This window comes from Mustela nigripes, chromosome X (genome assembly GCF_022355385.1).
Source record: "Mustela nigripes isolate SB6536 chromosome X, MUSNIG.SB6536, whole genome shotgun sequence".
Taxonomy (NCBI): Eukaryota; Metazoa; Chordata; class Mammalia; order Carnivora; family Mustelidae; genus Mustela; species Mustela nigripes.
Window position 1 is genome coordinate 120,006,898 of NC_081575.1, and position 12,730 is coordinate 120,019,627.

General features: G+C 54.7%; 1 protein-coding gene across 1 annotated transcript in view; it reads left to right on the forward strand.

Annotated features, from left to right (window-relative positions):
* The window catches only part of PUDP (pseudouridine 5'-phosphatase), an 81,605-nt gene extending 73,414 nt beyond the window's left edge, over positions 1 to 8,191 (forward strand). The window contains exon 4 of the mRNA XM_059385850.1: positions 5,631 to 8,191. Within this exon, the coding sequence (XP_059241833.1) occupies positions 5,631 to 5,807 (177 nt within the window). The 3' untranslated portion in view covers positions 5,808 to 8,191. The remainder of the gene's footprint in view (positions 1 to 5,630) is intronic.
* Positions 8,192 to 12,730: the final 4,539 nt, after the last annotated feature.

Below are 12,730 nucleotides of genomic sequence, written 5' to 3' on the forward strand. Positions count from 1 at the left end.
TGGATAGATGGGTAGATAGATGATGGAAGGATGATGGAGGGATAGGTAGGTAGATGGTGGAGGCAGGGATGAATGGATGATGGATAGATGGACGGAGGGATAGGTAGATGATGGAGGGATGAGGGGAAGGAGGAATGGATGGATAGATGTCTGGTGGTTCGATAGATGATGGATGGAAGGAGGGTGGGGTGACATGATGGATGGTGGGAGGACAGGAGAGGAGTGGATGGATAGATGGCTGATGGTTGGATAGATGGACAGATGCTGGATGGAGGGAGGGAGGTGTGACAGATGATGGAGGCAGGAAGGCAGAGAAGGACGCATAGATGGGTAGATGCTGGATGGAGGGAGGGATGGACAGATGGTAGATGGAGGCAGGAAGGGAGGGAGGAATGGGTGGATAGATAGGCGGCCAGTGGTTGGATAGACGGGTAGACAGAGGATGGGTGGAGGGATGGATACATAGATGACGGAGGGAGGAAGGCAGGGAGGAATGGGTGCATAGACAGCTCACGGATGGAGGCATGGCGGGTTGGGGGAGACGGACGGTCGATAGGCATGAATGCACGGCTGGATGCGCAGACGGCGGTGTGTACGGACAAACAGTACAAACAGAAGTCCTGATTAATACGCGCGAGCTTCTGTCACTTTGATCTTGCTTAAAGGTTTATGATTTAACGGGAGCCCTGACGAAGGGTATCCAGACGCGTCCTCACAGTACCGTGGTATGTACCCTCATGCGCCGTCTGACCAGAATGTGGAGATGAATACAACCAACCTTCGCTATGACTCCTGCCAACGGAAAACCCCTCAGAAATGAAGCTTACGGCCTCCGTCGCAATTTGATGTCTCACGGTGTAAGACCCGAACTTGGTATGACGAAATGAACGCAGAGCATTACATCTGCAAAAACCGATGCCCAGTTTTCCCTTAGAGACCGTGGTTTAGTCAGCTCTGCTTCCAGGGGTTAGAGTCTGACCATCCCTACTGAGCCATGACGGGCACGCCCGTGAGAGTGCTTCACGGGTGCACACGGGCAACCCCAGATCATCATCGGAGCATTTGGGGAGTGAACCTGAAGTGAGTTCCTCTCCGACTTTGCTCCACCAAGAACGGAGAAGCCCTCTGTTCCCTCGAGACCATGTAGTCACGGGTGAAACGTGTGCCGGTTCCTTAAAAGTGGTGACTGCTGGAAACCCAGGATTAGACACCGCATGAACCCTTTAGTCACTCTGGGCACTTCTGTCCCGTGGGAACATGGGGCCGGAGTTGAAGACCGGCCCTTGTCCAGTCGTTCCCCTCCCTCTGGGGCCCCTGCCAGCCTGTCCTCACTCTGCGGACCTGAGCTGGTGAGGACACATGACCAGAGGGCACAGTGTGGACACGGACTCCCTCCTGACCCAAAGGCACAGTGTGGGGGGCTGAGCAGGAAGCATGACCCTGGCGTCACAGCAGAGGGGTAAATGGACAGGACACCGCTGGGTGGCTGTCCCTCCCTCCGGATCAGAGTCATCTAGCCCTGCTCCGGTCCCTCGTGGCTCCTGAGCTTACCTTACAGAAGCTGAGGGCTGCTGCGGCCCAGTCTCTCCCCGTCGCTCATCGCCGTCAGGGCGGGGCACCTGGCCACACAGGCTCCTTCTCTGCCGAACCTGTCACAAAACCAAGCTGCCTTCCACCGAGACAGTGGCCCCCGCGCCCACCGGGTCAGAAAGGTTGGAACGACCTTTGCTTCCTGTCCCACGCCTCCTTTTGCTGAAGTATTTGCAGAATCCCATGCATTTCCGTGCATCCCACCGAGGTCTCACAAGAGCGTCTCACGCCGGACCAGCGCGTCCCAGGATGGCATGTCATCGTTAGACGGTGTCTGTCTTTCAAGGACTCAAGCGCAAGGACCCGGGGACGTCCCGGCTGCTGCTGTGGACCAGGCGGCGAGGAGACGCGCACGGACGCCGCAGTCCAGGCTCTGGTCCGTGCACACGTGTGCAGACGAGTGCTTTCGGTACATCTGGGCCGGGAGCCCCTGAAACGCTTCACCTCCCGGATTCTTGCAGGCGTCCCTCCTTGTGAATCCAGCCCCTCAGGCTACCCTGGAATTAAGCCCGTCTCCAGCTGTGGAGACAGAATTCGCATTAACTTTCACCGTCAGCGTGCACCATGACAAGAACACGACATCCTGCAGACCCGGGCTCGGGTCTTAATGTCTGCCACCTGTGGGCCCGTGTGAATGCTCGTTTCCTCCCAAACTTCCTGTGGCTCAGAGCCCTTCCCTGTAACACAGACAGGGCCGGGTCACCCGCTGGGCTCCAGCCCCGCAGCCCCTTGGTCGCACTGTGTCCTGGGCTGGGACGGCTCCAGCGTCTCTGTTGAACCAGCGGGAGGTCAGCAGATGCTCACCGTGGGCCAGGCCGGGACACCCTGAGAAGCCAGGACACTCCAGCCCCCCACCTCACAACCAGGGGCCGTCCCTGTCCCGTGAACATGGGCCAGAGGACGGTGTTCCCCTGCCCTGCAGCTTCCTCGAGGTGGTGGGAGCGTGTCCTGGAAAGCCCACCGCCTGTGGCCCGCTATCAAAAATCACACGTTAATCACAGCACGCCCCACACGTGACACACGTGACACACGTGACTCTCATGCCGAGGGCCGGGACGCGGGGTCAGCGACGGACAAAGGTGTCTGCTGCCCCAGCCCTCCTTCCTGCACAGAACCAAGTGCACGTAAATAGTTCACATTTTGCAGGTGGCTGTGGAGGGGTTTATGCCCCCGTGTCATGCGTCAGCGCGGGGTGGGAAGGGCCGGGTCAGAGCTCGGGGAACACACAGTCCTTCACAGAAGGACACGGAGCTCAGCGGGGTGAGACTCCCTGTCCGTGAGCCGGCGCGGCGGGCAGAAACCCCACGGAGACGTTTGGGTCTTTGACTAGACCCCCTTCTTCCTGCCGTGTGCGCGGGAGACGAGCGGTGCCGTCCTGGCTTCTCTTTCAGTGGCTTCGTCACCGTCGAGGGCTGCGATGCACAGAGTCGATCGGGCACGGTTCGGACTTCGGCTGTCGGGTTTCGGTAGGGAGATGCGCTAGGCTAGGACTGTTCGTGGGGCTGCGTCCGTGTCCCGGACCGCGGGTGCTCGGCGCCTTTCCCGCCACAGCGTTGCGCCGCTGCAGGACGCCACACCGCAGCCCGGGTCCCCGGCTTTGCCCCGCGCGCTCCGGCGTGGCAGGGCTGCCGCGCTTGTGCACAGGGACAGCGTTGCACGCGGCCTGTCCGTGGTGCGGTCTGTTCCGCCACTTCCGCCGCGCACCCCGCCCTTCTGCTCCTCTTCGTGTCTCGGACGCCCCGCGCGCTCGCGTGCGCATTGCAGCCCTCACGGGTCGGTCCCAGGGCGCGTGTGCGCGGTGCCGTCGGCCGCTGGTGCGGACGCGTCGCGAATGGGAAACACACCGGCTCGATGGGCGCACGTGAGGAGTCGGCTGACCTCCGGAGAGGGTTGCCGGGTGCTGTGCGCCGCGGCCCTAAATGCCCGTGGGGTCCGGCGCGTCCCTCTCGGTCCCTCGCGGCCCGTGCTGGTGTGCGGTGGGCGCGTCCGGAAGGAGCGCTCCGCTGTGCACGCCCTCCGCCGAGTGCCGGGCCCTCGTTTCGGCGACTGCCCGGGTCTCTGAGGCTCCGCGTCTCTCCCATGACCCTTGGCAGGGGCCGCACAAGGCAAACAAAAGCTGCTTTTCATGACCTCCGCCGAGCACCGTTGTCCCGATGGACGGACGCACAGACCCTCCTCCTCTCTTCCCGCTGACCTTCCGCTGGTGCCGGCACGAAGTGCCAGACCCTCGTGGAACGTGGGGCGTCCGTCCATTCCCCGGAGCCCCTGGACGTGTAAGTGCCCCTCGTGGTCCCACCTGCGGCAGTGGAGGACGCGGAGAGTGCGGTGCCGACCCTGTGTAAGGACGCGCGCCTGCAAGTGCCCCGAAGAGCGCGTGTCTGAGGCCAGATGAAGAACGAAGGTGCCCGTTCTAAGGAGACCCAGTCCCGCTCCATGGACATCATTGACTCCGGGTGGACGCCCACAGCTTGGAAAAGAGCCCGCGCCTTCCTAAGTTCTCAGAACGAAGGCAGAGGATCAGAGCGCACCGTTTCTCCGAATCTGCGTTGTTTTCAGAGCTCAGAGGCCCACTCCCTGGACAGACCGGCCTCCAATGAGCACAGCCCGCTGCCTGCCCTCAGCTGTCCCTGCCATGCGTCCGGCCCTCACCTCGGCCTCACAGGGGAGGCGGCTCAGGGCTCGTAGCCCAGGCAGCGGGAAAGGGGAGGAAGAGAAAAGGAAAGGGTCCGTGTTCTGCCCCTGACCTCTCCACCACGAAAGAACTCCACTGTGTCTCTGTTTGAGCATCCGGGAATGTCTGTGGGTTTGCACTTTTGTCTGAGTGTGTGTGTGTGTTACTCGTGTGCCTGAGTGTCCGTTTCTGTGTGCGTATGTGAATGTGTGTGTGTGTCTGAGTGTGCTCACTTGTGCCAGAGTGCCGGCGTCTTCTGTGTGCGAGTGTGATGTGTGCACATGTGAGTGAGTGTGAACGTGTATGTGTTTGCCAGGGACCTGCGGGCCCCAGGGCAGGCAGAACTTGCCGTGCTGCACCGCACCCCGAGCGGCGTCCCTGAGCCTCGCTGGGTCCGTGGGTGCCGCTGCCCACCCATGACAGAGTTCTCGTGACGAAAGGAAGGGAACAGGGCTCGGGAAGGTCAAAAGCTGTGACCTGGGCGTCTCCTGGCAGTTGGGGGTCATCCGTGGACAGTAGGGGAACAACGGGTGAGCTTCTCCCAGCTGTGACCGCAGCCCCTTTACGCGTGTCGGGTCCCTACAGAGAAGAACCTTCACTGACAGAATCAGTGCGGCTGTTTCCAGACACGGAGGGAACTTGCTGGGTTCCTGTCTGCCCTGGACGCAGAGTGACGTAGGACAACAGGCTTATCTCCCCACGCACGGACTCAGGCTCTCTCGGTTGGAGAGTTTCGGGGCATTATTCCCGGGATGGTACATTTCAGAGCTTCCTGATAACCACAGTGCCCAGAAACCCACTTGTAGATGTGGATATCTGACGGGGTGGCAGTGTCGGGGGTTTACTAGGGTGGGTTTGCGTGGTAAGCCGAAGGAGATCACCCTCCTGGGAGCTGGTCTGGGTGCTGGAGGTCATCGCCTTGTGCACACACAGGCCAGGCTTCCGCTAAGACACCTTAACCACTCACTTTCCACGCTGCGGTTCCTAAACCACCTGAGGTCTGGAGTGACTTCATGTTGAAAACATGTGCCCCCCCCTTACTCACACACTTGACTCTTGTGCTCTGAGTATCCCATTATTGGTGGCACAGATTTGTACGATTCCAAGAGGACACAAACCTTCCATCCCGTCTTGCCACCCAGCTACACCACAAGGGGCGAGCGCCCTGTTGGCAGTGATGAAACACTGTCCCCCGTATCGTCGGGCCTGTGGGAAGCCTGCGGGACAGTGTGTCCGACTTCGTCTCGGTGTCCATGTACACTGCGGCAGCACCAGCGAGCACGTCCGTCATAGAAATCGTGAGAACCTAGTCTAGCTGCCTGGTTCCGGGAAAGGCCATCTCAACTTTGTCTCTCTTCCTACCCCACAGTGCCTTGTGTTTGAAGATGCTCCCAACGGCGTGGATGCGGCCCTCGCAGCCGGCATGCAGGTGGTCATGGTTCCGGATCGGAACCTGCAGCGACACCTGACGTCCAAGGCCACCCTGGTGCTGGATTCCCTGCAGGACTTCCAGCCCGAGCTGTTCGGTTTGCCACCCTACGCGTGAGCGGCCCGCCCTGCCTCCCGGCCGCACGGCGCCCACTCGGCTGAACCCTGGCACCCAGGAGATCACCAGGTGACCGGTCCTTCCAGCCCGTGAACTCGACCTTCTATCCCACGTGGCCTCGGCATGGTGGACCCGCACTGACAAGCCACGTCCAGCTGAGAGACAGCACAGCAGACACAGCCCAGGACAGGGACCGAAACGCTCATTTCCATAATCATACACCCTGGGGGGTGACCGTACGGTGCCGTGGCCTCGCACTGGTCATGTAAGAGTCCCCTACGGCCAGGACACACGCTTGCGTGACCGTGCTCGTGCGTGTGTGTGTACGTGTGCCTGCGTATGTACACGTACTTACACGAATCCACGTATATGTAAAATACATCCTTTTCCAAGACAAAACTAAATCCTCTCTGTGTTCCTTTCTTTTCCTTTTCAGTTTTTCGAAACCCTGGCTGGAAAATGTAAAGTAGATGTGTATGCTTACACACATGTGTGTATATGTAGTACGTAGGTACGTATACGTTACGTTTATATTCTTCCTTTACAACGTCGCTTTTTAAAGTGTGGGTCTTAATGTGCCATAGCAGCTGACAGAGGGAGATCATCACTGCGTTTCATTTGCAGTCTGAGTGGAAACGCCATGGCGTGGACGAACACGGAGAAGTCCTTCTCCTTATCAGCAAAATTGACCATCTTTTGTGCCCTCAAGACTTCTCGGTGGACCTCTGCTCAGAGGCCGTGCTTTCAGAACCTCTTGGTGGACCTCTGCTCAGAGGCCGTGCCCCTACAACCTCTCGATGGACCTCCGCTCAGAGGCTGTGCTTTCAGAACCTCTTGGTGGACCTCTGCTCAGAGGCCGTGCCCCCTAGAACCTCTTGGTGGACCTCCACTCAGAGGCCGTGCCCCTAGAACCTCTCAGTGGACCTCTGCTCAGTGGCCGTGCCCCTAGAACCTCTTGGTGGACCTCCGCTCATAGGCCGTGCCCCCTAGAACCTCTTGGTGGACCTCCACTCAGAGGCCGTGCCCCTAGAACCTCTCGGTGGACCTCTGCTCAATGGCCATGCCCCTAGAACCTCTCAGTGGACCTCCGCTCAGAGGCCGTGCCCCCTAGAACCTCTTGGTGGACCTCCACTCAGAGGCCGTGCCCCTAGAACCTCTCAGTGGACCTCTGCTCAGTGGCCGTGCCCCTAGAACCTCTTGGTGGACCTCCGCTCATAGGCCGTGCCCCCTAGAACCTCTTGGTGGACCTCCACTCAGAGGCCGTGCCCCTAGAACCTCTCAGTGGACCTCCGCTCAGAGGCCGTGCCCCTAGAACCTCTTGGTGGACCTCCGCTCAGAGGCTGTGCCCCTAGAACCTCTCAGTGGACCTCTGCTCAGTGGCCATGCCCCTAGAACCTCTCAGTGGACCTCTGCTCAGAGGCCATGCCCCTAGAACCTCTCGGTGGACCTCCACTCAGAGGCCGTAGTCTCTTAACCTTTTGGTGGAAATCTGCTCAGAGGCTGTGTCCTCAGAACCTCTCGGTGGACCTCTGCTCAGAGGCCGTGCCCCTAGAACCTCTCGGTGGACCTCTGTTCAGAGGCCGTGCCCCTAGAACCTCTCGGTGGACCTCCGCTCAGAGGCCGTGCCCTCTGAACCTCTCGGTGGACCTCTGCTCAGAGGCTGTGCCCTCAGAACCTCTCGGTGGACTTCTGCTCAGAGGCCGTGTCCTCAGAACCTCTCGGTGGACCTCCACTCAGAGGTCCATTCTGCACTGTGCTGTCGGTAGTTTATTTTCAGTAGGAAGATAACTATGGGCTGTATCTTACCTTCACCTAGGTGCATGTGCACATTTGAGGATACGGTTTCTATCTCACAAAAAACCATCCCCATCCCCCTCCTCGAAAAACAGATGGTTGTCTAACATAGCCTTTGATCCAAATATAATTTGAATTCAGAATACATACCTAGTGTGACCAAGAGCCTTATTAGCACATCTCTGGGATCGTTTACTTGACAATGTTACACTTTGGCACTGAACCCCTTTTTTTACTAGATTTACTCGACCTTTTGTAGTGGGAATGATGAGAAAGGCATTAGAATATGGGAATAGCTTTCCCTTGGAGCACCTGCCAGCTGATGTGTCATTGTCAATGGAGCTAATTTCCAACTAGGAGTGGTAGCAAAGTCATGGTAATGGATCCAGATGTGCCCAGTGTTGGTTCTCTGCTGATGGTTCCTCTGGCAGTTGATCAGTTTTATATCTGTTCAGCAAATTCATTTCGGCATTATTGATTGTCAGAGTATGCATCTGTTTTCAGTTCCCCCTCAGACCCACTGTAACATCTTACCGGGTCCCTCACCAGTTAATTGAGTTGAATAAAATCCTTGACATCAGTTCATGTTATGTATGGGCGTTTGATTTTACCTTCTTCTTAAAAAAATTATCCTTCAACAAACGTACAACCCAAGTGTGACTCTGTGACCTGTTTTTTTTGTTTTTGTTTTTGTTTTTTAAAAAGCCAAATAGCACTCACACCGTAAAATATCGTAAGGGAAACATGAGTGTCTTCGTGTGCAGCAAACAAAAGATATTTGTGAAATGAGCACTTGTTGGATTCGATATCCCCTTCTTCCAAAATATGTCTGTTTTCTAATCCTTAAGCCGTTTTGCATAAAGAACAGATTCTCAGACACGTAGCTGTAGATAGATTGATGCACGCTTTCCCGTAGGGTAAATTTGATCTCAAGAACGTGGTTCTCTTGTTGTTACAACTGAGGCGAAACGCTTATTTTTTTGAACAAAGGAAAGTACTGGCGGTTAGCCAAGGTTCATGTGGTCTTTCTTATTCTTCTACATTAGCCTCGTTGCCCCACTGCCTCTTTGTGATGACCTCCCGCTAGCAGCCCATCCATTTCACAGAGGATAAATAAGAATGCCAATCTAGACCGCGATGACTCCCGCCAAGGTAGTTTGGACGGTCGCTCTACTTTCTCCCTGCATGAAAAGTGTGCTTTCTCGGGGACATGCAGGGATGAGTGGTGGATGCTCGGTGTTGCCCTAGCGGGCAGCTAGCGTGTGCCCATCTCCTCCACCTCCACCTTTGGTATTGACAACAGCCCCTGAGATGTGGTACAGTCAGTCTCTTCTTAATTCCTCTTCAGTGAAACATGCACAATTTTAAGAATGTACCAATGACTCCGTACGAGGATTTTTCCACCCGATACTCCCTCTGTTGGAGTTCAGTGAGCTAACAGGGAGAGGGGAGGTCTGGAAGACCCCTGCTTTATCCCGAGGAGACCTGCCTTGTCAAGACATACGGATCGTCTCTGTCCTGCAAACAGCAGTCCGTGATTAGCTACTGAGGTTCCTGTTCCTTTGATTATATTGATCGGACTCTTAAGTTGGCCATGCTCTGGATGGTGTTACTGATTTTTGAAAACAAATTTTTACATCATAACCCAGTTTTTATCATAACAGATACATGCATTAACTCCTCTGCTTTATGCCGTGTGCCCACTCCTATTCCACAGGATACAATCCCAACCCCTTTGGCCTCACATGGCGGCTTTCTGACCCAAGTCTATCCCCGGCAAAACAAAGGATTTCAGATTACATAGAATTAAGTTCAGATCCCAGCTGCACCACTAAAACATTGTGTGGCTTCGTCTTGCTTCATGTCGACCTCAGATTCCCGACCTGTGAAATGCAGGTCATGCCCACTCTTGGGGTGTTGGTCTGAAGAACGGACTGACCTCACACGTGGGCTGAGAGTCCTGCACACAGAAGGGATCGTTTCACGAGTGGCACTTGACTGTCATGGTTACAGGGCACGTGGTACTCTCCAGTAGTTTCCGTGGTTTGGAGATACCTGGTTTACAGAGGACCTGAAAACCAGATCTTCAGGACACCCAGAACGATTCTGGCTCCCTCTGACTCTCTTTCATAGTATCTTGTGCACATCCATGAGCACTTGTATGTCCTCCATTAGCCACAGGATATGTTTACTGGTTGTACCGTTTCATCAGAAAAAAGTCCTCTGTTAATGCAGAACCAAGTAAGACCCTATCTGAGGGTATTAACACGTCTGCTGGGGGGGGTGGTAGGCTCGCACCCAGATCATTGTGTGGCCTCACCTGGTTTGATTGACCCTTGAATCAACCAACGTTTTCTCTGCATCTTTTGACCCACGTGGTCTCCAAAGGACTAAATAGGTACTTTTCTCTTCCCGGTTCTGCACAGAACAGCAGGTGCCTGACACAAACTTGTTCTGGAGACTGTCAGACTATCCCATTAGTATTAAGGCATTGCATGAAAGCATTGCTTTTTGTGGATGCAAACCCACGATTGCTGAATTCTACATGTGTCTCTCCAGCATTGCATATGAAATGAGTATTTTACATTAAACTACTGGCAGTTATGTACCACAATGTTGATGATGTATTTCTCTAGGGCATAAAAATCTTAAAGAACTATTTGAATATCCTAATGTTCTCTGGTTTCTTCACAAGCATGAGGCCTTGGAAACATGCCATAAATACATCAACTTACAAAAATCCTTGTCAAAGAGATAGGGAATTCATATGTTTCACAAAGTCACTGAAAACGGCATATTTTCAAAATCCACTCTAGGAAAGAGAGGGTACGCATTCGATACTCAAAGTCTTACTAAGTTATGGGTAGATACTTAACTAAACCGTCGTTACTTTTCTGAAAGTCATGTCCGTTCCATAGTTGGTGGTGAAAAGCACATTCCATGGAAAAGTCAGACACAAAGAAGGAAATCCAACTTCTGAGTAAACTTGTATCATTGTTCTAGAAATCCCAGTCAACGAATAGCCACGTCGGGTGTTTACATGGGTTTGTTTGACGATGACGCATTATCCCAGTTATTGGTCTAAACATGTCTGTCTCGTGACTTTTTAAGGGTGTCTTTACGGGATATTGAATCGTGGTTTGTAATTGTAATTTCTTCTTCCCCTTCGAAGATGGTTTCTGTTATCTGACATCGTTTTGACTGAATCACCTATGTCTGAAAGCCATCTGTCTCCTTCGTTCTGCTGCTGCCAAGATTTCGGCCTTCCGCGCAATGGCTTGCTTTGTTTTGATCTTGTGCGAACGCCATACATCTCCCTGACTCTGGGCCTTGCCTTAAATATCACAAAACTTCTCCGTCATCACCCAGGCTCGCCTCTTGGGATCCCTTCCGTGGATCCAAAGACAGAGGGCGAAGTCTTGGCAGTGCCTGTCGTCAGTGAGTCATGCCCAAGCCTGGGTTGTGCCACCAGGGAGTGAGCTCAGGGACCACAACACAGCTTGAGAGAGCTGGCAGGATAGGTGAGGAACCAGTGCCAGCTGGGCCTTAGGAATGACTTGGAATCAGAACACACACACACCTAAACAGGATTGGGATTCTAACGGAGCCCAGAGGCCAGGTACGGTGAGAGCAGCCAGGAGAAGTCAGCCACCCAGAGTCAAGTGTACCAGTTGTCAGGATTCCAGAGAACCAAGACAGCCAAGAGCCAGGGATCTACAGATGCCTTGGACAGAGCACCAGCAGAGCCCGTGTCCCTGGAGGGAACGCTTTCTTCCTTTCTTCACCTCTGCTCTGTGGGTACATGCCCTGCGTCTTCTCTGACGGCATACCCAAGATCCTCTGGGGCTCTGTAGAAAAGCACTTACCTTGAGAAGAAAGGCAGAGAGCCAGACAGTTGCTGAAAGATGGAAAAACCCTTGGAAAACATTTTAATTAAGATCAACTATTCACATATGCAGATCCCTTGGAAATTGCAAAACACTCAATGTCTGCATAACCAGGTCGTCTAGCATTTGTGGAGAGGGCTCATATGAGCTGGCACTTTTTACTGATGCACGTAGGTCCTTGCCCTCTGGTTGGTTCTTTCTGTTCTGGTGTGCTCCGTGAGGGGGCTGGGTCTGCGCCCAGCTTCCCCTCTGTGACGTCTAAAGAAAACCACTTGGTATTTAGAGTCACAAAAGGATGTTTGAGGTCCTGTGGTCACCTTCCTGGTGTAGACCCGGCCCACAGGGGTGCTGCTGGGGAGCAGTGGATCCTACATTTAAATAGCCATCTCCTCACACTCAGGCCGCACAGAGCCCCTGCCTGCCTTAGCTGCACTAGCCAATTTTATCAAGAAAAATCCTTTTCTTTCAACAAGCTTGAGATGCCCTCTCATTGGGGGAATGTTAAAGGTCTTGGGACGCCACCGCTGTCCACACAGGAGACAGCTCCCTCATGACTGTGGCCTTTGGTAATCTCAACCTACCTCCGGAGAACCCTGTGAAATGTCCTCCTCGAGGGCCCTCTCTCTGCAAGTTCTTCTTGGGCCCGTGTGTGGCGAGCCATGTGCTCTCTGCTGATGTCCTTACCGACACATGGTCACATGGATGAAGCACGTGTGCCCCTTCAAGACCGGAACCGCGTCAACAGAGTTGGCAGGTGTTTCCAGCCACACGGGTGGTCTCTGAAACTCGTCCCTTCCGCACACTCCCAGTTCCTCAGGAATGGCGTGCGGTTATTCCTACGGAGGGTGTCGGTAAGGCCTCTCAAGGATGAAGACCAGGGCTTTGCACCCATCCCTCCCCTCCCAGACTATTTCCAACACCAGTTCTACTTCTCTACCTTGATTTCTTTCCTCCAAACCGCTATGGTCAAATGGCCCATCCCACCACCACCACCACCACCACCACCACCACCACCACCTCCACCACTACCACCACCTCACCACGTCCAGGGAGAGCTTCCCATCAGGATGATGGAAGTCAGCTTTGGGCCTCTTGCCTGCATCATTCCCAAGGTCCCTGGGATGGCCCCCGAGACAGGCAGATCATGGTGACGGTGTCTCCTGATCTGCGTGCTGTCTACACCTTCATGTTTATGAGGACACTCACCTGCCTTTCTCCAGCCAGAACCTCCTTGAAGGAATA